The 26,854-nt window shown below is 42.3% G+C and overlaps 1 protein-coding gene across 2 annotated transcripts in view; it reads right to left on the reverse strand.

Moving 5' to 3' along the window:
* Positions 1-1,130: 1,130 nt before the first annotated feature.
* Positions 1,131-26,854, reverse strand: part of CDCP1 (CUB domain containing protein 1) — a 35,796-nt gene continuing 10,072 nt past the window's right edge. The window contains exons 2-9 of one of the 2 annotated variants that reach the window (XM_054817790.1): positions 15,893-16,096; positions 14,233-14,589; positions 12,509-12,877; positions 8,389-8,616; positions 7,274-7,654; positions 6,433-6,798; positions 5,067-5,148; positions 1,131-3,861 (exon numbers count right to left, since the gene is read on the reverse strand). In XM_054817790.1, coding sequence (XP_054673765.1) covers positions 3,414-3,861; positions 5,067-5,148; positions 6,433-6,798; positions 7,274-7,654; positions 8,389-8,616; positions 12,509-12,877; positions 14,233-14,589; positions 15,893-16,096 — 2,435 coding nt within the window. In that variant the 3' untranslated portion in view covers positions 1,131-3,413. The remainder of the gene's footprint in view (positions 3,862-5,066; positions 5,149-6,432; positions 6,799-7,273; positions 7,655-8,388; positions 8,617-12,508; positions 12,878-14,232; positions 14,590-15,892; positions 16,097-26,854) is intronic. The other variant, XM_054817791.1, reaches the window with a different exon arrangement.

Below are 26,854 nucleotides of genomic sequence, written 5' to 3' on the forward strand. Positions count from 1 at the left end.
CTAATTGTTTCAATTTGTCATGCTTTATTTATGCTGCTGAAACAACATGCCAGAAATTTCTAAGTCCCTGTAGAAGGACTGTCCCCTTCTTCAGGCTGGATTGGTTTTCCACACCAGAATTCCTCAGTTTCAAAGAAAATTAGGTAACCCATGCTTACTTAATTGCTGGGAAGCTTTTAGCTTTTGCTATCCTTCATCAAAAATAAACCAATCACTAAGTCGGATGTAGAAAGCCATTTATACTAAAGGAATGAATCCTAATTTTTATTTTTTTTTAAGTCTCTAGCTTCAAAGTTCTTGGGGAGACAGATTTGCTCCCATCTTTGTGTACCCTGCAGCCCACAATTAGACACTGGCTGGCTGAAGATCCAAATGATAAGTACTTTCATTTACATTCATAGTAAGTGGCAATTTTGGAGAAGGCCTAGGGACTGGCCAATCCTTGCTGAGTTTCCTATGCCTTCCAAGAGTAGATCTGACTAATTCAGCCTAGGATCCATTTCCAGCAGTTACTGGGATCCTGAGTAGTGAGGATTTCAAACCCCATTTTCTGTGTGCTTTAAACTTGCCTCAAAATAAATAACAAACCAAGAAAGCAGTCAGTACGTACTGATTCCATGCACTTTAATTTAGAACAAAAAAAGGGCTTCACACATTTTCATAAAGGTCTCTTCTGGGCTGAATCACTAGTCATAAAATGTACTTTTATGCTATTATCCCTGAAAAGAAATTAATTTGGAATTCAATTGTATGTGTCAGTCGGGTGTGAATAAATTACGAACATCATGACCCTACCGAGAAGGCGCTGAACCATTTATTTTTATACGGAGAGCTTTAAATATTTTACAACCCTTCTCCCCAACGATCTAAACACATGCCTTTAAAACCAGCAATTAATAGTGTATCACTGGCTATGAGAGAAAAACAACACACAGAATAAGCAGTATATTATCCCAGCAAACTAGGTTCTCTAGAAACTCATGTCTATCATCTAGGGCAATGGCATAGCTACCAACAGTCAGACAGCAAAATACTTGAGGCTGAGTTTACGCACACACACGAAAGACACACTAGTTACTCCAGCTGGTAGTATCATTATATTTTATTTATTTTTTTTAAAAAAAAATTAAGTCACAACTTTCTGTTAATGAAAAGTGAACTGGAATTTTTGCCTGAACTCTTAACTCTAAAAACATACCAAAGTAAGCACAGTGAAAGTCAACCTTAGACTGGAAACAACTGTAAACTAAGGTTTATATTGCCATACCAAAAGCCGAGTTAAAATAGAATAAAAAAACCGCAGTCAACAAGCATCATATTCTTCTTCAAAGATCAAGAGGTTGTGAACAAAAGCCCAACCTCCATTACATTTTCTTCAGTTGGTTAGAAAGACCATGAAGTAAAAAAATATCATCTAAGCAACTGCAGAAACCGAGCTAGAGGGATGAGACAGCCTTGAATTTCTCTTACAGACTTCTTTTTTACTAAAAAGGAATGAGACGTGAAAAACATTGACCAGATGAATGCACAACTGGACTACCATGACAAAAATGTATTGTGGCAATTCAGTTACCTGAGAAAAAGTTATCAGTATTGCAGAAATCTTTTTAAGTTCTCAAATGACATTAAAATGACCCAGTACACTTTGAAATATGTGATCCCAGTGACTAGCCAGAGATGTAGGAATACACATTTCTATATTAAAAGTGATAAACATAAGCAGAAAAATACCTGAAACAATTAAAAGGCACTTTTAGCTGGCACGTGTTTTCCTATATGCTACAGAAAACCAAGTCAGATACACCATTATATTGAATCTTGTAGTGGTCCAAGCAGCATAATGGTATACACTGTTAAATACACACACTTGACATAAATAGTCGATTTGCAATGTCAGCATAGTTAACACAGGAAGAAATCCACATTCTTTTTTGATGTAAACAGTAAGGTTTCTAATAAAGACATTTTCATTTTAGACATTATTATTATATGTTTAACATTATTGCCGTGCAACATGTTTTAAGAGTTTTATGGCCCTTCCGTGTATCCTTAGACAAGAAACAGTCACGATAAACCATTTGGAGAGAAATTCTCAAGTCATTGGGTCTAGTGCTGCACACACGGACAAGCCAGATGTTTGTATATAAAAAGTAACTTTATTCAAATACCCGTAGTCCTCTGCATGAAGATCTGACCCTCAAGTTTTAAGAGGCACAGAAACTGAGGTGCATGGTAACTACAGCATTTAAAAGTGAGACCTATTATTTTACCTCATTTCAAGAGGTGGCTTTCAAAGGCAGCTAGATGACTGAAGAGTAAGTCCCGCTAGAAATCAAGAGCTGTCCCCACCATCATTTCAACATGGTTGTTAAATTCAGACTGATTAAAAAAAGTAAATCTAGGCTTTCCTTATGGATTGACTCTCATTCTTTGCATGTCGGAGAAACCACCTGCTGGAAACAATGTTTTCTTTCCCTCTTTTTTAATCCTTATTAACCAAGCATCTCTAACAGGTGAAGTGAAAAGCATTAGTAAACAGCTGGATGACCACACCATTATTTCTTCATTGAATCCTTACTCTTACTTGAGTCAAAAGCACAAGATATTAGTAAAATATGAATGCTACAAGCATCTGAACAGAAGCACAAATTGGTTTAGACTTTTGAAATGTTTTTTGTAAAAAAAGCAGAGAAAATACAGTTATGGTGTAGGTTCACACAGTGCTATCCGAGTATAACAACATCAGATGGAAATTAGAGAAAGCCCATAACTTCTGAACTAGAAGAGCCCAAGCTCAAGCCTTCACACTGATTTACACACACAGTGCTCTTCCAGGAGGCTTACGTGGTCTTTCACTATACTTGCACAGCCACCAGCATGCTAAATATGATGAATTTTCAAGCAGCAAGTAGTGGAAATGACAGCATCCCCTCCTCTGCTCAGACATTAGCAGATTGCTTAGACAACTGTGCAACCTGGAGCTGCCTTGAGATGGTGGTGTAGCCTACACCTTCCAGGAATCACCAACCAACACTCAGGAAAAAAAATGACTTGAGAGAGGAGGAGATACTGGACAAAACACTTTCCCCCGTCTATTTAAGCTGGAAGTTAGGAATTTATTTTCCTGATGGCTTAATAATAAAAAGCAGGAGCATACCTTTGCCACCTGTTTCACAACCAGAAATGCGTGCAGTCCAGGAGTGTCTCAACTGTTTGAGTTTGCTAGATGTTCACTCAAACTGAAAGCTATCAACAGCTGAAGTTTAAAAAAACCAAACAACCAAACACATACACAAAATAAAACAACATCAAAACACATTTGATAACACCACTCATCTTAATCTTTTTTTTCCTAGACCCTTGTCCTTATGGTCACCTGTATTCCACAGGAAACTGCTATACCTGGCATAGAATTACTCCACTAAACCATCCTGTTCCTTATTTTCCAGCAAGGACATGCTCGTATCTCCATTATACTTTTCATTTGTATCTCCATTGTCCTCTGGTTGTCCTGATTTCTGATGAGCAAATGTGTAAGTGTCATGGTCTGTGTCCATCAGAGGTGGAGGTTCCTCAGTGATAGAAGAGCGTTTAATGTCTTTTCTAAAGGAGAATGGAGGTGGAGAAGGTGGCAAGCTACCAACAGGTCCATCAAAAGGCCGGTACACATCAACTTCTGGAGTGACTGAGCCATTGGATTCCTTCAGCAAGTGCCCGTAGACCACAGCATCATCAATAACTGCATAGACATGAGACTCGTTGTTTTTCCTCTCTTTTGGGAATAAGCCTCGTTTTCCAGGCACCTGGGTATTCACGTTAGAATTGTACACTCCCACCATGGGATTCTGGCTTTTCTTCTTCCTGTTGCAGAGTTGAAATTGTTAACAGTTCAGAACAACGCATGGCTGGGGTGTTTGAACTCAATAACAGCAGCTTCTGTTTACCCATCCCAACCACCCAGGCTCAGGCAGCCTACATTGAAGGCTTTACTTGCAGTCTTTGGAAAAACAACTCTTGAGTCTAGACATGTTTGGGGTTTTTTTGCAAAACAGAAAATAATTTCACAGTATTTAGTTACCTACTGCTGTTCTGCTGACCCTGAAGTTTGCAAGATTAACTCCAACGGCCTCCCAAGTACAGGGTTGCCAGCTGTGCGGAGTACAGAGTCTCCCAACATCCACAAACACTAATAGGACCAGAGGCCATCAGATCCTCACAAAACAAGGCTGAGAGTTGCTGAAGACCAGTAAAACAGTGGGTCCTCTATAAGTGTCGAATGAATTTTTCTGGATTGCACTTTCTGGAGTGACTGTCCCTAAGGTAGGAAGACCAAACAAAGGCTGAACTGAAGATTTTTAAGCCTGTATTTGTAAAGTCTTTCCCGTGCTCACAACTGCTCTAATCATCATATTGCACAAATTAATTCCAGCTCTACAGCTTCAGGAGGCAATCACCCTGCCAGCACTGAGTGTACATGTATCAGAAACCCCAAGCTACCGATACCTTAAGACTCTGCTTGCATCAACAATGCTATACACATCTGCTTTGCGCAACCTACTTCTCTCTCCATGGGCTCATTTCACAGAAAAATGCTCCCACTTGATGTGCGAAGTCCAGAAGAAGTTGCTGGAGGTCATGTAGATGAAAGATAGCTCTTAGTATATCTGAGTGAGTTTACAGCTTGTCTGAACAAAGCCTTGTCTAGAGCCACAGGCACAGCAACCGCATTCATTGCGACTTCGTTTCACAGGAATTGCTGACTAAATCCAACCAATACCTTACTTCCAGGACAGCCAGAAGCCTGTGCTAAGTAAAGCCAATAGGCAATGCACAGGGGTGGAAGTAATGCAACTCAAGGAATGGTGCTCTACTCTTAAAGTCAATCAATTTAGAGTAAAGCAGCATTCTTGGAGGTGCACTAACTTCAACCACCAGCACGTTGCCCACCTCATGCTTCAGACGCTTAATCAAGGGATTTATATCAACACGTGAAACGGAGGCCCCAGCAGCTCTCCTGAAATGCCTCCTTGAACTGCTAAGCTACACATGCCAAATTACGAACTTACTTCTTCTTAACGCAGCACACAGTGAGTCCAATAGCCACGAGAACTCCAGCCCCAGCCACCACAGCAAGTATCACTCCTAGGTCTGCAAACAGACAAGGTACAAGGACACTGAGCGAGAGAGAGAAAACATTCAGCTTTCTCCTAAAAGCCAGCTAGGTTTGAACCTCCTCAAGAGTTTCTAAGCATACTAGCTGCTGGCAGAGCAGGAGTTTCCAAGCTGTGCTCACCGCAGGGTAACACAAGCCATTTCCAAGAGGTCGGAGGCCAAGCAATGACAAACTCCTGCTGCTAGCAGTGGAGCACAACCAAAAAACCCAACCAACCCACCACCCACCTCCAAGAATTCAACACAGTTCACTGGCTGCGAAACTTACCTGCAACATCTCATGTGCCTCTGGCTGAATAGGCAGGGAAGAAAAAAAAAAGTGCAGAGAGAGACAGAGAGGGACTCAACAAAGGAAACAGTGACATTTCACCAACTTCCTGTCAATACAATCCTTTCCTCTGAAACACACAAATTGTGTGGGTTTTGACCTGGAGCATGCTTGTTGACCTGGAAGGTTTTTTAAGAATCATAAAATTGATCAGGAAAGTCCACATGTGAGCAAAGAAAAATGCTGCATGTTAGAAGAACTATACGTTACAAAAAAAGAAAAAGAGGGAAAAAATAGAAATTAATTTGATACTGTTTTAGTTCTAGCCTGTGTAAATACTTCTACAGACAGCAGTCTCACACAGATGAAGTGCAAATGTGAAGCAAATTTACATGAGCAAAGCCTATCCGAAAAATGCCTTTTTTTTTTTAATTATTTATGTTTCAGGGAGATGAAAGACATCAAGAATCCAGATTTTGCTGTTAGTAGTCAGTGCACTCTCCACTAAATGGTCAGAACTGCCCCAGGGATGACTTCTTGCTCATGTGAACACTGAGACTAATTGAACTGCTAACACAAAGTAAAAACTACTTGGATGAATACGTTTGCATAATCAAATCCCCAGTTGTTCACCTGGTCTGTGACCCTGGGAGGGGAAAAAACATCACTTGATCTTCTTATACTTTCTGGCTGTGATCTCCAATTTAAAAAGCCAAATTAAATAAAGAAAATAAAATCCAGTCTTACTCCCTCTGAGCCCTGCAATCCCATCTCAAAAAAAACCCAAACCCAATCACATTAAAAGCTCTCCTTCCTCCCCAGCCTCTAGAAGTACCCAGCTGTAACTCTCAGAAGTTTGAGGGACAGGTATTTCTAAAGGCAAGGATCTCATAAAACCCAGCGCCAAGGTGGGCCAGCATCCATTACTGTTCCCCCAAGGGAAAGCAAGGAAATGAGCAGAAAGCAAACCACCACAACCTTACAGGACTCACCTATCTGCTTGTCAGCAAAAGTCACCCAGAACTGCAAGGTCAGCTGCGTCTTATCCACAGGTTTACAGTTGGAGACATTTACCCAGAAGTCGTGATACATATTTCGGGGCTCGGGCAGAAGCTCATCCTCACGGCGCACAGTTTCCTCTGCCCCCGATGTCTCTTCCTTTATGTTGACATAGGCACGGCCCGTCTCACAAGCAATGCCCATGCGGTCCTTGGAGAACCCTAGGTGGGCAACTTGCTTACTGGGCACGATGACGTGCCAGGATATGGAGACATAAGGAGGTAGACCGTATGGCCAGTTGGGAGTCTGCAAGTAAACTTTAGCTTTTGGATCTGGACTTACAGTGAAAATGCACTCATCTGTAGTAAAGGAAAAGAATAAAGGACTGAAAACTTAGTTTTGATATTTAGTTGTGTTTTTTTTTAAAAAAAACAAACTTTCTCTTTCAGCACGTAAAATTATCTGGTCTTTCTTCTCCACAATAAAAAAGTGTCACTTATACCAGTGACTAGCAAATTCACAGAGTCAACTGCACCTCAAAATCAGCAATACAACTCATCTATCACCCCTTTCACATCAGTAATTATCCCAATCAGCACAGATATATCTGCAGAATTTCCCACAAACAACTATCTGCCATATGGAGCACAAAGGTCCTTCCTTCTTCCAGGAATAAGCCACCTCATTGATTCAGATAAAGATCGATCTTAGCAATGGCTCCAGGACTAGACTCTAAAGAACTGAACTCTTATCTCTCTTTGTTCATATGTGCTCTAACAAGCATATTGACAGATCCGACACTGTACAACAAAATAGTACAAACCACTGCCTTACCTTTAATATGTGGCACAAAAGACATTTTCAGATCCTGATGGTTAGACTCATTGAGGAATCCTTTACCAAATGTTTTTAAGGATATGGTGACATTATTCCTCATCTGAATCTTTTCTATGGATCCACCAGGACAGAATACACCAACATTCAACTCCGTCTCTGAGGTGGCACTAACAATGCCGTAACTGTAGCTTGTGTTGCACCTCTGCTCTGGGATGTGCTGCTGAAGTTTCAAGGACGGAGATGTAATTTCTATGTTGATCAGATCAGGAGCCAAGAGCCTCCAAATAAACTTATGCAGTCCAATCGGCAATTGGGTAATAGCCTTGGGCACCGAAAGGGAATAGATCTTCTTCTGACACCACCGAAGATCAACACAGCCTGCGATCACAAAAACAAGTCCCAAGGGTTGTATTTTTCTTGCAGAGGAAATATTTAGGAAAAGCAAGTTTTCCTGCGTAACAGAGTACTGTCAGTTTTGTGATACAGACACAGATAAGCGTTTACCCTCTCTTAGTAACCTTTACCCAAACATCTATCATTTGTAGTTAAAGATCTTTCCTTAAAAGGGTGCAGGATGCCAAAGAAACCAACAGACACAAACATTCAAAATTTCTCACTCAAGATATTACTTTTGCTGTATCACTGGCTGACTGGGCCACAATTGCAAACTAGCCAAAGTCCAGATATATGCTTTAAAACTCTTTCTCTACTGGTAGTTGAAAGCATTTGGGAAAACTCTACACCAAGTGGACATGAGAGCAGCACAAAATGCATTCCTGGTGGCCACCTTGGTCCTAGATTTTCATGGGCAGATTTATGGCTCTCCTGTTCTGTTTCCCTATTTTACAGTTTTCAGCAAGAAGATTCTTAGGTGCCTTCTGTCCTTTCCCTTCTAGGAATAGCTACGCAGTTTCTATTTTTAAAGGTAGAATGACGTGGCAAACAGCAAGGTCATCTCCAGATTCACTGTACCCGTCCCCCAGCTGGCTGACACCTCGTTTCCAACCTCACCCTATTTAAAGCCCAAACAAGAGAAAAGGTTTGGCTGACCGCTGGGGAAAAGCGTGCAAAAGCATTCCCTAGGAAACAACATTAAGCCACTTTTGTCATACTTATGCCTTTTTCAGCTGTGATCCTCAGACGGGACAAGTCCTTGCACAGAAAGGAGATCTTGTAGACAGTGCCAGACACTAAAGTCATGACGCGGTCGCAGGTGCGAGGATCCTTACAGATAAGGCATATTGGTTCAGACATGAGCGGGATGTGGCTGGGCCACCCTTCGAAGTGTATCGTTACAGTCATATTCCATTCCTTGCTCAGGTCAACCAAATGGGTGACATCTGCAACGAAAAACACTCCAGAGTAATTACTGGCAAGAAGCATGGTGTGAAGCAGAACTTCCTCCATCTCTTCTCACTCCATTACACGAGCAGCTGTTATAGCTATTTCTATATTAGCTAAGAAAACAAACTTGGACAGTATCGTATCACTACTCTTATTTAGACGTTTGAGCCTTTCCACACACAAAACCCATTTCCCCACCACTTTCCAGCTACAACAGGGTAATATGTATGCTAGCCTCTTTTGCACAGGTTAGGCTATAATGTAAGGAGCTCAACCAACTATGTTAGATTTGTTTTCCCTGAGAGTTTTCTTGTATTTCTTTTAAAGTCAGCTCTACTGATCACACAACAGTCAATTGGAAAAAAGGTTCTCCTTTCTCAAATTTTGTATTTATTGCAAGATTGCCATCTCAGCTAACTTTTTGTTAGTTTAGGTTTTTCAGAGCCAAGCTGAAGAAAATTGTCCAAAGTCAGTAATTAAGCACATCTGGTTGTCTGGAGTCAGTAAAGATTAAGCTAATTTAAATGCAAGTACCAATATGGTTCAAAAGGGAAAAAACTGCCAAGTACTGTACTTCAGCAGAAGTGCTGGCAGTCATCATGAAGGTCACTGGAGCCTCCAAAGACACTTCCTAAAAGTCTCTTCTGTTTGGCAGTTCAAAGCATACAGAAATGCCACAAATTATCAAAGTCTGTCACCATGTTGGTGGGAAGGCTGAGGACCAAGCCTTGCTAGACTGCTTGGTTTCCTTCAACAGCATGACTGAACTACCACACTGCCCTTCCATTTAATTGCTCAAAATCATTCTTCCAGAAATATTTTCTGACTAGCTGTAAAAAACAAACCTGAGGGCTGGCAGAGATAACACTGAAAAGTAAAGAGCACCTTCCCCTTCCTCAACACTGGCCTCCACTTCTCTTGCAGTCCACTTGTTTCCCCATACCCCACCACACAAGAGCTATAAGTCCCTCTGACCTCGCTGGTCCTGAGGTGCCCGGGTGCATACAGCGACCATTGTCCCTGGCACCCTCTCTCAAACATTGAGATTCAACTCAAAGATCTGCTTAAGGAGGCATGTACCAAGGCCAAAACTGCTTAACATTTTCACTAGCGGGACAGATGATGGGATGGAGTGCACCCTCAGCAAGTTTGCAAGAGTGGGGCTGGAAAGCAGGTTTGCAGAAAGACCTGGAGGTCCTGGCTGACACCAGGTGGAATATGAGCCAGCAACACGCCGGTGTAGCAAAGGTGGCTAACAGCTACCTAGGCTATGCTTGAAAGCATCAATAGTAGGTTGAGCAAGGTGATTCTCCCACTCTGCTAAAGCACTGGTGAGACATCTGCAAGTGCTGGGTCAAGTTCTGGGCTCCCCAGTACAAGAGAGGCATGGATGTACTGGAATAAGGCCAAAGACACTTAAGGGACTGGAGCACCTGTCATACGAGAGGAGACCAAGAGAGCTGGGACTGTTAAGCTGAAGAAGGTGGCTCAGGGGGATGTGTGCGCGTGTGTGTAAACAATATGGTGCCAGACTCTTCTCAATGGTGCCCAGTGACAGGGCAAGAAGCACAAACTGAAATACAGGAAATTCTGCTTAAGCATAAAAAAAAAAAAATCCAAAAATAATGCAAGTGTGGTCAAACACTGGAACAGGTTCCCCAGAGAAATTGTGAAGTCTTTGGAGATACTCAAAACCCAGGTGGACACAGTCCTAGGCAACCTATTCTATCTGTCCCTGTGTGAGCAGGAGGATGGACTAGATGATCTCCAGAAGTCTGTCAACCTCAGCCGTTCTGCAAGGCTGTGATATCCTACATGACTTGCTACAGCAAGTCAGAACAACAGGGGCAAGCAGGGATGACAAACACCTTCTCCCACCTAAGCTAATGACAGCTGCAAATACTTGCAACATCTGGAAGGGGGAGAGGAAAGGAAAGAGAGAAAAAAAGATTCCAAGATCATGGCCATAGCCTAGCTCACAAAGATTAACTATCATGTGGAAAGATAGTTATCTGATCGACACAGCATCCTTATGCTGTTAACAAGGCATGTGTCTCTGATGTCAAAGAAAGATTAAACAAAAAAAAAAATATATATATATACTTCTTACTCTTCATTTTCTGTTTTCATCTATGGATCTCAAAGGCATAAACAGAAAGTGAATAAAATAGCTTTCTTCTGTATGAGAAATGAGGCACACAAAAAGACAAGAGGTGAGGTGGAAATCTCCAAGCCATTGCCACAACCAGGCACAGAACCTAGGATTACTACCATAGGGTTATTCATTCTTCAGAGGTTTGCTTTTTTGCAGCAGCAGCAGCTAAACACAGAGCTGGTTAGATCAAGAAATTATTTTGATTTGAAAGAGCTATACTTTCCTTTTATTTAATGATAAGCATTGCAGACAGCTGTGGAATACTCAAATGTTCGGGAAGCTTTGAGAATATGCAGATACCAATGCATTTTTAATAAGTCATGTTTAACTTGCACATTGTAGACAGCATTTTTTGTTTTTCTTTTTTTAAATAAAAGTTTCAATACTGTCCTGAGGGCTGAATTTGAATCTTTCATGGAGCTTATATAACTAGGAAATCACTCCTGAAATCCTATAAAATCCCTAGAGAAACCACTGTTGTCTCTCAAATCTGAGTGGTTTATTACTTGCATTTCATTCCATAAATGACAACCTGTTTTTTATTTTTTTAGGTGATTATCATCTTATCTACTGGTCATGAATATATTAAAATTCCTCTTTGCTTTCCAAAGTAGAAGGGAGATAAAGCTGATTAAGTGAACATAATGTTTTCACTCTGTTTGGCTTCTAAGGTGCAACACAAAATAAATGTAAGCAAACATGATTTGGTTAACAACAATTTCAGGAGGATTTGCAGTTCATGAACAGAGCCAGACTAGACAAAAAACTGAGGATTACAGCGGTGAGATGCTACAGACCCTTTCTGGATACGTGACTTCAAGGTACAGGCTATTCAAACTCCATTCCCTCTAAAATGACTTAAAGCTGCTAAGTAGCTCCTGCTGCAGTGGTAGTCCAGAGCATGGACTTCCCTCCACCTGCTCCTCTCAAGGGCACCTTGACCATTAACCTCCACCATGAACTGAGGTCAGAGCTAAGAAGCTAGAGGACAAATTACTTATTTCATAGCTCATTACCTAGCCAGGCCTTTTATTTCTGTTTTTCGATAGATGCTGTGGTATTACAAACCATGGTGTTAAGCCTGTCTGAATTTAGGGCAAGAAAACAGAAAAAAAAATTTTCTTAGTGTAGCAACAAGCATCAAGAAACCTAAAGAACATCCAAATGTGTAGGGGATATTATCATTGGAGTATCTTATTGACAGCTTCCACGTCTAGAGTGACAAAGTCATGCTAGAAGATGTTCAGGCTTCCCTAGGAAGCAAAATAAAACTTGGAGGAAGGAAGAAAGGAAGGAAAAATGCATATTGATGCTATTAGTAATATGAAGACAATTTTGCATTGCAAGGAAAAGCTGCACGGTGCTTAGCTTTGTTTATACGACATGCAAAACCTGATACTGCAGGTGTAAAAGGCATTTTTCAATTACATGATGCGAGCACTAGAAAAGGAAAGGAATTTTCCACTTACGAGACACATTGTAAAATCTGCAATGGAGCTTTATACTACATTGCAAATTACAAATTTCAGCATCTCCATCTGCCTTGCCATAAAGACAGCCGGTGGTACCCAGGGTGGCAAAACAGGCCTCAGCAACCTACCTCCTTAAACTCAAGGAAGGCCCAAAGTTCAAGAAAAGAAAAAAAATGACAAAACCCATAATTTATCTTCCTCGCGCTGCTGAGCCCAGGCATCTGTAAGCAAAAGCAACAGAAGGGGCAGGCAGGTACTTACTCTCATCGAGCTGCGGGTGCTGAACGATGACTTGGAAGAGCAAGCGGAGGATGCCCGGGTTCTGAGCATCCTGATCGCAGCCCTGCAGGGACAGGTTGAAACTGCCAGCGATATTGGCAGGCTGGCTGTCGCTCAGCTTGAACACCTCTGGGTTGCTGAGGGAGCCGGGGATGTAGTACTCCACCCTCTCCTCTTTCCTTTCGCAGTTGGAGAGGCTGTAGTTGTGGAAAAAGACGCTTGCTCTCATGTTGGAAGGAATCACAAACTGCCACGTCATGAGCTCGTCTTCTGGAAAGCCCAGTGGATAGTTTGGGGACATCAGGGTGATTGAAGACTCTCCCTTCAAAATGGATTCAATAATGCATAACCCTAAAGCATGGGGGAAGAAAACCATACCAAAAAAGTTGCAATTAAAGGAGACACATTGGTGCATGTAGCATCCCAGCAGCAGAGTATTTCTATTTTGACAGCGAGATCATCCATTTCAGCTATGGGTTAGTTTATTATAAAACCCTTAGACTAAAACATACTTGAGTTGATGCTTTTGTCTTCAATTACAGAAAAGGTAAGGTTATATTCATGCTGTACTTTCAGTTAAGTGGGTTCACCTTTCAAGAAGGTGAACAGTCTTTTTTTTTGTCTTTTTTTTTTTTTTTTTTTTTTGAAAGATGCTAGTTCCAACTTCTGCTCCTGGCTTTACAAGAGCAAACATGCAACCTGACAACTACTTCTGCTTCATTGGGTTTCAGGAAACAAAAGATGCGAGCTTTTATACCAGCATGGAGCTGTCCATCCAAAAACCTCCCAGATTTAACAAAAACAAACCAGCAAAGAGCCTCAAATATGCATGATAAAACATGAATGTGAACCATGAAGACTGTGTAGGACACTTCATGCTTGGCAGACTCTTGACAGCGTGAAGTTGGGTACACAGAGATTACAGTCCCGCTCTAGGACTCCAGCGATGATGTGCAACTGCGAGGAGTGCCAGGAGTTACAAAAACTCGTGTTCTAGAAGCTTGAACCTGGACAAGGTCCCTTCTACAACTGATGGCAACAACTCCAGAATTCAAGTAAAGAGCAAGAACATCTCCCAGAGAGGGTTTGTCACAGGATCACCAAGTAACCCACTGATTGCTATACAATATTCCAGGGATTTTAATAAGATTATTACACAACGTTTTATGTTACTGTGCAGGTTGAAACAGATAGCTGTATTTAAGCAGCCTCATGTACCTTCCAGGCACTGCTTCCCCTTTCTCCCATCTTCCTCTCTTGAAGGGAGGCACTGGTTTAAGACTCCAGCAAGTTAAGGAAGCTTTATTTAAAAATAAACAAACCCAACTACACACTGCAGCCAGCAAATAACTCTCTTGGCTCATTCTAATTATGCTATTTAGTCTCACCTAGTTGAAAGCACAAAAACAATAGAGCAGGTATGTTTAAGTTTTAGGTAGTTTAAAGACGATTGAAAACGAGCAATGTACACCAAAAGCAGCAACACAGTAGTTTTCATAATTATTAACCAAACTAAGATATTTTGACCCCAGAAGAGCTACCAAACTAAAAAACACCCAACAACAGCTTTTAGAAAACATGAAGTAGAAGGGAATTAGGGATAGCATCACCGAAACTAGAAGGTTACCCGAGAAGAAAGTTTTGAAGAATTGTGCCTCAATCTGCACGAGGTGGCTACAGGTGAGGAAACACTACTCCGCACTTACGTTTTATGGAAGCCCTGTTAGCTATGTTGAAGCCCGAGCTGTTGAGAGATGAGTCCCATGGGAGGTGCAGAGACATGACGACTCCTCCCAGCAGCTTGACGCGAGACACCGAGCCGTTCCTGCAGAAGGTGCCAATGTTGACTGTGGCCATATCGATACAGCTGTTGATGTTGTAGCTAATGGAATCGGGGCACCTCTCTCCTGGTTCAATCTGTCTTAGCCACGGGGTAGAAAATTTCAGTTCAAGTCCAGCCTTTGTACTGGCCTTCACGTCCCAGATGAAAGTCCTGTTAAGGCGAGGTAGCCCCGGTGGGTAAAGGTAAACATCTCCAAAGGGACACGGGCCTGACACACAGTCTAAATGCAGAGAGAGAACAGCCATGATACACTCTGGAACCTTCTCCATCCATTAAAAGACACTCCTGTAACATGGTCACATGCTATCTCTAACCAGGACTCCTAGCCCATACAGTAGACAAGATAAACCTGCTTTAGTCAGGTTGACTAATGGAAGGAATTTATTGTCTCTAGTATTCCCGCCTTGTTTGCTGAAGAATTTAGAAGGTATTTAGTGAATAGGGTAAAGCACTGAATGGGCAGAAGGAAGAAACGTAATGGCAGGAGAGCTGGAAATTGTGGATCTAGGGAACCAATTTTATCCCATCTTGCTCAGAGAACTCCTGGCAAATCATTCATCTTTCAGTTTTCCACTGCTTGCCATGAACTGTATCTTTGTTTCACTGGTGCCCTGATGAACAACCTGGGCTCCAGATTTTGCAGAGGTCATGAATAAAAACAACTGCCACTGCAGGATTCTGGGGAGAACTTAGAAAACCTTTCTCTGAAAAATCCACAATTATCGGTATTTCAAGCTGGACACTAAAAATAAGCATACTTTATGTCTAGGCGCCAACTTAAAGAAGAAATATCACAAATGCATCTTACAAATATATCATGAAATATTGTGAACACTACTATTTACATGAATCATATGAATAAAACTCAAAAATGTGAAGACAACTATCCTTGAACACTGCCCCAAAAATAACAGAGATGTTACTAAAGACTAGATGCCCAATGAAGTTTGAGATCTTGTTGAGAAGTAGCACATGTTCATACCTTTAAAGAGTATATTAACATACGTACATCAGGGAGAACATCCAGGGTAAAAAAAAAGCAAACAAAGCTTTAGTTACAACACTTGCAAATTTTCAGTTTATTGCCTTCAATAATGTTTATTAAATACAAGGAAACACATGCATGTCCTCAATGTTTCTGTTGCCCTTATAGACGCAATCAAGCTGTTAAACAAATAATATGGCTAATACGTCATTATCGGTGCTCAGAGGCTTTTGACAGGAAAGAAGATTCTTTGATGGGTTTATAAACTGTGGGAAAAGGGAATGTAGCAAGGAATTGATGCAACAACCTATCATTTAACTGTTTCCGAAACAGCCAAGTTAACATTAATTTTGCCAGCCATGACACAGACTGCTTTAACTTGCATAGTTTCAGTAACTCAAGGTTATTTATCAGTGCTCAAAGATTTCTTTTTACCCAAGATTATAGGGGATACCTTAATATAGTAACAAGAAAAAAAAAGCATGTATTTTTACTGAAGGAAAATTACCATTGGGGGGAAAAAAACCCTGTATCTTACCAATATTTTTCTGAATTTCCATGATGAAATACTTCTCCGGATTACCACAACTGAAGGTAAAAGTCACGATCTCCCCAGGCTTTATCTTGAGTTCAGACACGCTGCGATTTTTAAGACGAATTTGACAGGTTGTTAAAACACCAGGTCTCGTTTTAATCATAACTGTGATGTTATCCACCTTATGAAGAGAGATCGAAAATGAAGCTAAGAAAGAAAAAACAAAGAGATAGAGGTGTTTTGTCACTAGCATGTATGAGTATTGCCAGCCATCCCCATAGACGCCACACTGCCGGAAGAAATATTTGCATCCATATTCTCAAAAGTCTCTGGTTTTGGACCTACAGAAAACACCTTGGCTCTCCCAGCCCAGCACAGACGATTTAGAAATGTGCTTGCTGCCTGTGCCCAGAGAGGGGTATACATGGAATTTGCATAGGACCAGTTCTGCTCCAGTTTACTTTCACCTGTGTTATTTATTTTATGTTAAAAAAGCAGCTCAGCTTTTGTCCCAGTTTTGGTTTTTGGTCTGTTATGCCTATCATAGAGCCTGCTTCGTTCCTGAAGGCACCAATAAAGTTGTGACTCAATTCAGGAAGTTTATTCAGCAGCCAAACAACAAAGCAAGCCTCAACTTTAGCTGCACCCAACGGTAACAGGTGAATGTCCGGGTATACCTCAAAAATTACTGCAGACCAGGCAAGGTACTCCAGCAATACCAAAAGCACATACCAACAGACACTTCAGAGTTTCAGCTATTCCTAGTTATTAATGCAGCGTTAGCTACTGCACAGTTTGGTTTGCTCTATGAAAGCTTTTGCTTTCCAGTCCTCAAGACAAGGAAGAGACAAGCAATAAATATCTTCTTACAGATGACAGCTTTGGCTAAGAGAGAATTGGCTGATAAATATATGTGGTCATGGCCCTCTCCCATCTGCCCCACCTTTTACAACTTGTTCCCTGAAGGTACAGGGCATCCATGCAATGTTCCTCAGCAGCACAGAAGGGATGTGTGGCCTGGGACAGACTGTGTGTGCTTGGATACCTCTTCTCCATCCCTGACATGACCATCACAGACGCAATGGCTTTTGGGGAATACGTCAAAGCCTCAATCTTCGCCTATTTCAAGCCATCCTCAAGGACTACCAAATGCAGGAGCTGCTCTCACGGGAATTGGATGTTGAATAACCTTCTCATATTGAATGGGTAGTGGTTTATCAACAAATGGACCAAACCTGAATGTCTTTTAAAAGCATACACACAGTATAAGACACCAAGGAGCACCAAGTGGACATTCAAGATGACTAGAAAAGTTATTAGCATCAGTTTGATGCTTAGCAAAGATTGACCCCAGTCCTGGCTGACATGAATAAAGTTTGCGTTGAAGTGAACCATATCCCAGCCCCAGGTGAAAATCTGAGGACACGCCAGTTGGTAAGTTTTCTGCCATTTGTTTTCACTACTCTCCCTTCCTTATTTCAGTGTATGGAAGATAAAACCACAGTGTCTACAGCATTTGTGCCTTTTGTGTTTATGGAAAAAAAAAAAGTTATGTATACATAAAAAACCAAGAAAACTAGAAATATGGGTATCCCAAGTTCTGTTCAAAAAGGTCTGTTCCTTGAGTGAGACATCAGGCAGGGCTGCATGGCAAAGCTCTGCCCATATGCCAGGCTGGGAATCCTCTTGCTCATAAACCCCAATAAAGAGAGATTTACCCTAATGAACCCAGTGGCGCAGCACTCCGGGAGAGCCCCTGCAGCCATTCCCATTGCCAGGCAGCACGCCAGGAAGGTGTGAGAGAACAGCTGGCTCAGAAGTGCACACCTGCAGAGTGCCCTGGGCTCTGCCTGACTTCTTGCCATCCCTTGAGCACCTAAACTTCCAGCCTGGCCCATGCCAGCTGCTATCCCTGTGGTGGTGGTAAGGAGGCTGGCCAAAGCCCAGAGACCCAGGAGCTCACCTGGTGAGCGCTGAGCACACCTTGGGAATCCTTGATTGGCAGAGTCCCCTCACAGCAGATGAGCACACCAGAGACCCTCAACCAACCTACCCACCCAACTCAAAACTTTTGCCATTGCAGCTGCAGAGAGAAGCGTACAGCATTAGTGACTCAAGTTCCCACAAAACCCACCTGTCCTATTTTTAAACCTCCCTTTTTAAAACTCCTGATTTTTACAGCAATCTTGTGGTTTGCAGGGCCTGACTTTCATTGCAATGTTTTGCAAAAGCCCTGGGGACTGAGCAGCCAGCACGGGCTATTCTCCTTCCCTGCCACTGGGAACATTGCAGCTCCAGGTTGGCAAATACCAGGCATCAAAAATATCACTGCTAGGGTAGTGGCAAGTAGGGCAAGAAAAGAGTACTCAAACAGATAGCCCATTGTGCTTTTATTTGAGTTTTGTTGGTCTTGAGCCTTTTTTCAGCCTTTCCAGCTTTTCTACACAATCTTGGAGTCAAAAGACTTAGCAAGCCCTTGAAAATGCCTTACCTATTTGCCTCCGGGATCAAAGGCTGTAAATGAAAACCTCAAACACCACGAGGTTTGCCAAATTTCTGCACGTACTTGTAACTGAGTTTATCAATCCTCTATACCATTAGTAAGAACCTGGTCACTTAGCAACTTTCAAATGATGGGACAGCCCTCTTCCCTGAGCGCCTACACTGAATTCCCTCGCCTCTGCCAATGGCTGGCACTACTCAGCATCTGCATTTCTGCTTTAGAAACGCTTTCGTAAAGGTTTTCAATCTGGGTTTTCCTGAAGGGAGGAAAAAAAAAATAAAAAAAATAAAAAAAATAAAAAAAAATAATACCATACAGGCTAAGAACCATCCTGTGCAATGACCTTCCAAGCACACAAGGGACAATCCCTGGGGCAGTGTCCGAGGGGTGGGGAAAAAGAGTAAAGCGAAGCCAGTGCCCAGAGCTGCTCCTCCTCGTGCTTCAGGAGGAAGCAGCTTTCAGAAAAGAAAGTGAAACAACTACTTCCAGCCTAGCCCAGAGTTTTATTTTCCATACCACCAGACACTTTTTGGGTTATTTGGGGGTTTTTACTTATCATGTTTAGTGCACAAAATACCCTTTGACCATGATAGCAACAATTTTTCTGACGTTTATGTCATCCAGTTATGAAGTGTTAATAGCATAATACCAATAATGAATAACTACAGACAAAAAGAGCCTTCTTTCTTATATACATTAATTGTCACGCTCACCTACAGCTTATAAGTAGGACTGAAAAGTCTGTTCCTCACTTTCTTGTCGAACACGGTTATCACTGTTCCTTCTCCCATCCCTGGGAGAGCACAGCCGTACGGCCAACCTGGCAGGACGGAGAAATGCAGCAGGGTCACTAATAGACGGCACTTCTGCACTAAATGCTCATGCACAGCTCTAAGACCGTTTTTAGTCATGAGGATTAAGCTTAAGCATAACCTTAAGCACATGACTAGCTTTCAAATAAAACAAATACACGCCCTGAGCTGAAACCAAGGAACATAAATTTTCAACATGTTGTGAAATAGGCAAAGCCTTCCTACAAGGGTCAAAACAATGCATCATCTTCCCCGGCCCTTGAAGGACCTGACTTCTGCTGCCTGGGTTTTGTGTCCGTCTGTCCCTCCCACCCCCTCCAGACTTCATGACCATGTCATCATTCATTTGATCTCCCTGCAAGAAGATCAAATCCTTGTCAGCCCACTATCACTTTCCAACGTGAACATGGCCCACACCTCAGCTTTCCAAAACAGGGCCTGCCCAAAATTGCAGAAGTGCTGCAATGATCAATATATCAGCATCCCAGTAGGCAACAAGGACGCAGCTTGTATAGCCAATTATGCTCAGCAAAGCTGTCCACTAGAAGGCCGCACAAGGACAAATACCAAGCTAGTTTATAACATAAACAAACAGCTTGCTAAGATGAAACTCCACACACAATCATTTTGTTCAAAGAACAAGAGCAGAGTGCCGTCACGTCAACAGCAGCCAGCTGCTAGAAACGTGCGCAGTAGCATTAGACTATCAAATGTCATTTTCGTAGGAAAAATGGAAAAAGAGAATCATGCAGAAAGTATATCCAGTGATCCCAAAGTCACTAAAAATAAACGACTAAATGGCTAAACCCCCCAAAATATAGCCACACACATGCAGGGCAATAGAGAGACTACTTAATGTCACCTCTATTGCAGAGCTTTTACAAACATCAGTGAGTCTCTTCGTGACTCACACTGATCTGTCATTGTCTATGATTCCCACTGCATGCCTTTTTATTAGGATTACCAGTAAGCGTACACGTTTCTTGTAAAGAAGGAATTTCCACGCCTCATTAATGCTGCGCAGGGATGACACACAGGATATCCAAACCAACAAGAGGAAGCATTGCCAAAGCTGGATCTACTCTCCGTCTACACAACAATGAAATTGTTGGGCTAGAAGATGTCAGAGATGAAGCCACCGGTCCTGAGCTGGTTCACAGGCTGACGTAGATATCTGATCTCACCCTAAGTTTTTCTCCTCTAAGCAATTAGAGTTTTGCAGCTTCCCTTGGCTATTTCCTCAACTGCTCTAGTCTCAGTCTGCATCTTCCCTGCAACCAGATTTCACTACTGCTCACCCATGTTTGAGTCTGCACCTTCACGACAGTTGTCTCATCACAGCATCCCTTTACCACTCAGTAACGCTCCTCCCTGCACAAAGATACCTTGGCTAGCTTTTTCTCAACAGTATGATTTTCCCAAACTTTTAACCAATTTTATTGCTCAGAGCTCTCCAACCTGAGTTAGAAACAAACTGCACAGTATAAAACAAGTTGGATTACTCCACAGAGTTAGCCTAAATTTATCTACTGTGGGTGCACCTGACACTAATCTCCTAGTATTTTTGTAGTATGTATACATAAATGTCAAAAGGACATTTTTTTCCTGTACAAGAGGGGGGTGCAATGTAGCAGACAACTTGAGGGTGGCAGAACCAGTGGCACTCACAGACAGTGTGCATACATACATACAAGGAAAAGACTTGGCAGGGCAGCAATTTTTATTGCTACGTACAGTGCCTTGTTAAACAAATCAGGAGTGAGAACAGAGTCCAACTAGTTTTGGCTAGAGAGTTGCCTTTTATTACAGCAATTTATCCATAATGATCTATAGATTGTTTCACATAACTTCACTGGATGAATTAAAACAATCAAAAAAAACCCAGACCGACCAAAAAACCAAAGCCTACAAGAGTCACCACCAAAAATAAAATAATAATCCCAGATGTTAATTTATCCCAAAATAAGGTACAAAAACTGTTGGTTTGCTCATTCTGGTTAAATCAAGGGCTTGTTCCCCTACAGCCATTTTTAATAAAAAACAGTTGGATGGGACTGACTCAGACACTGTTCACGAGCCGGCGGCAGCTGGAGGAGACGGGTTGCTGCAGAAGACGAGTAGCAGCAACACTCACTCCGGATATGAAGTACGTGGATCCAAACCCCTGTTCTGCCCGAGGGGGATCTGAACCCACACAACCAACACACCCCCCAAGAGAACGGGCTTGTCCACCGCAGCGCTTCGTGCCACCGCCTCGGGACAGGGATAGCACCGCGGCACTGTTTGCCTCTACAGCTCGGCAGGCTCTACCTGGGAAGCTCACCACCCCTTCTGAGCCCTCACAGGGATGCTGGCCTGCAGGCATGCTCGTAACCTTGCTGAGGTTGTTCCGCTACACGTAATCTACTGCAAAGGTCAAGGCAAGACAGTAGGAAGCAAGGAGTATGACTCAATAACACAGTGACCCAATCATAAGCTGAACGATTTCAGTTTCAAGCTGTAGGAACTCCTATTTCTGATCTAATGGACAGTCTCGGTGCAGGAGACAGCAGCCTCGGTAGGACACATTCAGAGCAATCCATCAAAAATACCCCTTTGCTATTGAGGGGACCTCAAGGATGTCTCCTGCGTGATGGGGACTGCAGGCTCCAGCTCCCACATCCCAAGTGAATGCCCTATGGCTCAGCTAAAAGAGACACACCAACAGCTACACCATCATCTCCAACACAATTCATCGCACAGTTGACTCAAATTTGCCAACAACACGTCAAAGAATATTTAAGAGAGTAAATGTTTCCCTGCTTTGCCGACTTGAACATTTTGTACATGCCTTATTGACTCTTTCTTTGTCAGTTTGAGTCCAACTCTCTAGTTTAACTACAGCACCCAATTGCCCAAGCATCATCACTCCTCCGGTTCCACCAGCAATACCCACCCAGGTAATTGCCTTCACATTCTTCAAGACCTTAGCAAAGTTAGTCAGGGACCCAGACACCATTTATACTCTTCTCACCCACTAAACGGTGCAGTGAGCAGCAAGCGGAGATCACAAGTACAATCACAAATGACAGCCAACCCTATTTGCTGCAAGCTGCTGAAATCCTGTTGGACTTTATAAAGCAAACAGGTTTTCTGTTTACATTTTAAATATAAACTAACTGCTCTCTACATTGCTCAATGATCTCCTTATGTTTGGACCTGTCTTCCAACACCATGCTTGCTTGGGATACGAGGCCCATATTTTGTGAAAGGATTGCTTTCAGGGAATGACCCAGAAAATTAAAGCTTTAAATCTGCGAAGATTGTAAACACAGAGATAGACGCTGCTAAAGACTATGACGCCAGTGTGACCATCCACATCTCAGGAGAGGGCACCTAGGGGAGAATATCCATTCCTCAGCTGCCACAGTACAACCCCCTAATCTTTGCTGACAGTTTAAACCGATAGCCAGGATAGGATGGGGATACGAAGCAGGCAAGAGGTCACACATCCCATTTTCCTCCTCATCGGGAAAGAAGGGTGGACACTTCTGGGGTAGTGATGTTACAAGCCAGCACAGCTCAGCAGAGCAGGTCTGTCAGTACGCTGGGCCAGCAGGGGTTGTTAATTCAAAAATTGTTAATTCATTAAGTTAATTTGTAACACCTCACAGGAATAAAGTACCTTTGGCTTAAAAATACCTTTTTTAAAAAAAAAGTAATTACAAATTTCAGTACTTCACCCCTTTCTCTAGACTCTTTTTAGAAGGATAATTAAGACACTCACGTAAGTTGTGTAGAAGACACTTTTAAAAGAAGCTTTTTTCACCAAAAGCAGTGAAAAAAGATAATTTGAGACTTGGAAAGCTTAGCTGTAACTAAGGGAGAACGTTGGCTGCTTTTTCTTAATTATTATTTTACAGATATGAAGTTTTGTAGCTTCTGTAAAAGCAAGATACAGAGCTCAGTGAACGCTGTCTGCAAGCTGACTGCCAAGTGGTGTACAGCGTACAAAATGTAAGATACATGGGTCGTGTAACTTGTCAAGAAAATGTTGCACTGGCACAAGGAACGCTAAGACAGCATGCAAGTCGCTGCAGGAGCCTCCCATGATCAAGAGGGTGTTTGCCTGCACAGTTTATCCCTACCTCAATGTAAGCCAGCGAGAGGACAGCATCATGGAGCATGTCTGAGCAGCTCTTTGGTCTTGGCTCTAGTAGGTGGAAAAGCACTGTTTCACAATCAGTGGTCCCTCCCACGCCAAACATCCTGCCAACAGCTTTGTCTCTCACTTCTGAGGAACTTCAGATCATCCCTTTTCACGCCTCGCAGTTTGCTCTCTGTATGCTAATCTCTCAGCTCCACCCACGGACCCAGAAGATCCAGGGCCAACTCTGAGATGCCATGCCGGCGTGATCGTACCTCTCAAAATAAGCATTTGCTCTGACAGTGAGCAACCGCGCTCACTTTGTTCCCCAAGAAGTCAAAAGGCACAGCTCTAAGCAGGTTGTCCCATGGCACCCTTGAGGATGGTTGTTAAAAGGTGTCCGATGGAACAGGCACAGGTGAGACTCTTCCCCCAAAACACGAGATAGGTAAAAAAAAAAAAAAAATCTGTTTTCCCACAGTATTGGCAGCCTGAGCACTCAGAAGCAGATGAAACTTTACTAACATACATGAAATGCACATCTACCAGATGTTATGGCACAATTCTTCAGCTGGGTCTTCCTGAAGGTCTTCCAGGAGGTCCCATCAATACTGTCTACATGGGGCAGGTTCAGCTACAGGCAGCAAACCCTTGCCTCTGCCACCAGCTAATACAGAAACAAAAGATTTTGCTCTGACATAACAGCCAGCAATCAACAGTTTACTAAGTGCAGCACAACCCAAGTCCTTTCCTTCATGCCTTGGTGGCACAAGCAGATGTTGAACAAGAGGAATCTGCCTGGCCACACCTCCATCAGATTAGAGAAGTTTTTGAGTTGAGGGATGGTGACCAGGCTCTATTGGCTGAATCCTACTAAGAGACCACCAAAAGTCACCAGGTGCTCTAGGGGAACTGGCTAATGGTTTGGCTCCAACAAATAAATCACCACCACTGTGCTGCAGTGGGTGTGTTGTTCGCTCCAGAGCTGAGGTTTGACAGGGATACCTGAACAGCCTTAGTGAGATGGCTGATGTCCCAGAAACTGCTGGAAGTGCTCTGTTAAGGTTATATCTTTAGTCTTTCCACCAGTCAGATAAAGGTTTATAAGTTATAAAAATTATTAAAAGATGTATAATTGTAAAAAAGTTTTAACAGAAACTTAAGAAAAGCAAGGGCAGAGAATATGAGATTACCCAAAAAGAGACCCGTTAGATCAAAACTGGCATCCATGACCTGTTTTTCCCACATCCCACAGTCTAACACACACTTCGCTGCAACGGAGCCTTTCTAGGAGCTCTTGCATGGAAACCGTGGCCAGAAAGCATCCAAAAGGCACACTCAAAGGAGCACCCAGAAGACAGTGAGAGGACCCTGCCACAGGTGTAGTACGCAAATCGCTGTTCAGTTCAGTGAAACACCCTGCCAATGACAGTGGTCAGCAACACCCAGCCTCCCACCGCACAGCCCCAGCAACAACCCAGCACCACCAGCAGCCCCGCACTGGCCACAGCATGAAGGGGTACGACTCCACGCACATCCACTGCTCTCAGGTTGCATTCGTCTATGGCTGGCCACGACCCGAAGGTGGTCATGTTTAGCCATCAGCAATGAAAATGAAATTCAAATCAATACAGAGAAGCTGGTGAAGAAGAAAAAGAGTTAGTCACCCATGATCTACACTCATTTGCAAACACATCACATCCCTGTCACAGCTGTAGCAGCCAACACAGGTAAGGCCAAAAACTTCTTGACTTTGTTCTCAGCAAAGGATGGCTCCTCATGCTATTTCTAATATGAAATATTTCTGCCATGAACTAAGTGCAAAGTTGTTCAGCCAGTACCCAAGACTGAGGATTCCAAAGCTTTTTATTTAACACATGTATGTAAACATGTTTGTTTAAACAAACACATTATACACATGTATAAATATCAATTAAGCTGGGTGATAAGGGCTATACCAATAAAACAAGCCCTGGCAATATTTATTTGTGAAATTACTGCTACTACATATTTCAACAAGTCAAAACTTATTTTTTTCAGTAGCTTTCCTCCTACTTTCTTTTCTATCCGATATTATTTAGAGATAAAATTAATTCATTTAAGCAATTAACAAGCCTGAACACAACTGACCCAAAGGATACCTGGTATCTGGTAGGGGAAAGGTTCTTCCCTTATTTCATAAAGCCCTGATTTCTGTGTAGAAACTCCCATTACAGTGTAGCGAGACAAGGCACACAAATCAGAATAAAAACGAGAGGAGGGCAATCCTCTAGCTAAAGAATAATTTCCTCCATGCCACAGGTCCATGGTACCCTGGACATGAGCTTCAGCCCTGTTCCTCCCCTAGTCAGTCCTTGGAGTCCATACCTTGAGTGAAAATATAATCCTTTTCAGTCTGCTCCCCCTTAATTATTTTTTTGGCTGATGAGCCACCACAGCTCATCAAATGATAACCCCAGGGATAAAAGACGTGCCAGCCACCTAAGGAGCCATCCTCAGGAACTGGCCCACCACATCATGTTTCTTCTCTCTTGGGCCACTCCTTAGCCAAATAACTGCTATTTGTTGGTGGGTTTGGCTTTGCGTATGAGTAACCCCATGACCAAGAGTATGGCTGTTGGAGAAACTTTGTTCACACATGACTTCAGAGACCATGACCTAACTGAGAATCTCCAGTGAGGGCATTCGAACTGGTGGTCGTTTGTGATGCTGCGAACAAGCGCAATTCAGTGTATTAATACTCAAATATTTTCAAGCCCCCACCACCTCACTTCCCCACTTGAGCCTTCACATTACCTCTGCATCCTTTCAGATTTTAAACAGACAAACAAATGAAAAAAAATGTCACAAACAAGACTCACCTGTTAAAAACAAACATCTCTATCCCCCAAAAATCTGGAATTGAGAGCAAATTTTAAGGGTATTTCCTGGTGGAAAATTAAGCACCAGAACTGAGACACACAATAAATAATTCATTCACTATACACACGTTATTTTCTAGAGAGTAAAAACGAAGCACTCCAGACTAATAATGGCATGAGGCCAACAAAAAAAAAAAAAAAAAAAAAAGGCACAACCAAATACTCATGCACATTAATTGTGGTCTTAAAAGGAGAGGTCTCGATCGAGTGAGCAAAACGGTGATTCAGAATGGAAATAATACAGCTTCCACCAATTTTCAGAGAATATAAATAACTGGCCTCTTTGTGCTTCTGTCCTAACACCAGAAAGACCCTGCTAACAGCTTGGGTTATTTTTATTTTATTAAAAGCAACAGCTCTACATGTTAAGACTGACGCATAACTCAAATCAGTCAGTTGCCAAGAAGTTAACTAGAGGGTAAAGCAAGAAACAACACGACATAATCTGCAAATTCACTTATTATACAATGACAGTTTAAGACAAACCCCATAATACATATGCAGATTTTATTACATAAGGATACTTTAAATCTGAAATATTTGTTTATGTTTCATAGACATCATAAAAGTCTGATTAACTTCATTATTAGTGTTTCAAAGAAA

The sequence above is a fragment of the Grus americana genome, chromosome 2 (genome assembly GCF_028858705.1).
Source record: "Grus americana isolate bGruAme1 chromosome 2, bGruAme1.mat, whole genome shotgun sequence".
NCBI classification, from domain to species: Eukaryota; Metazoa; Chordata; class Aves; order Gruiformes; family Gruidae; genus Grus; species Grus americana.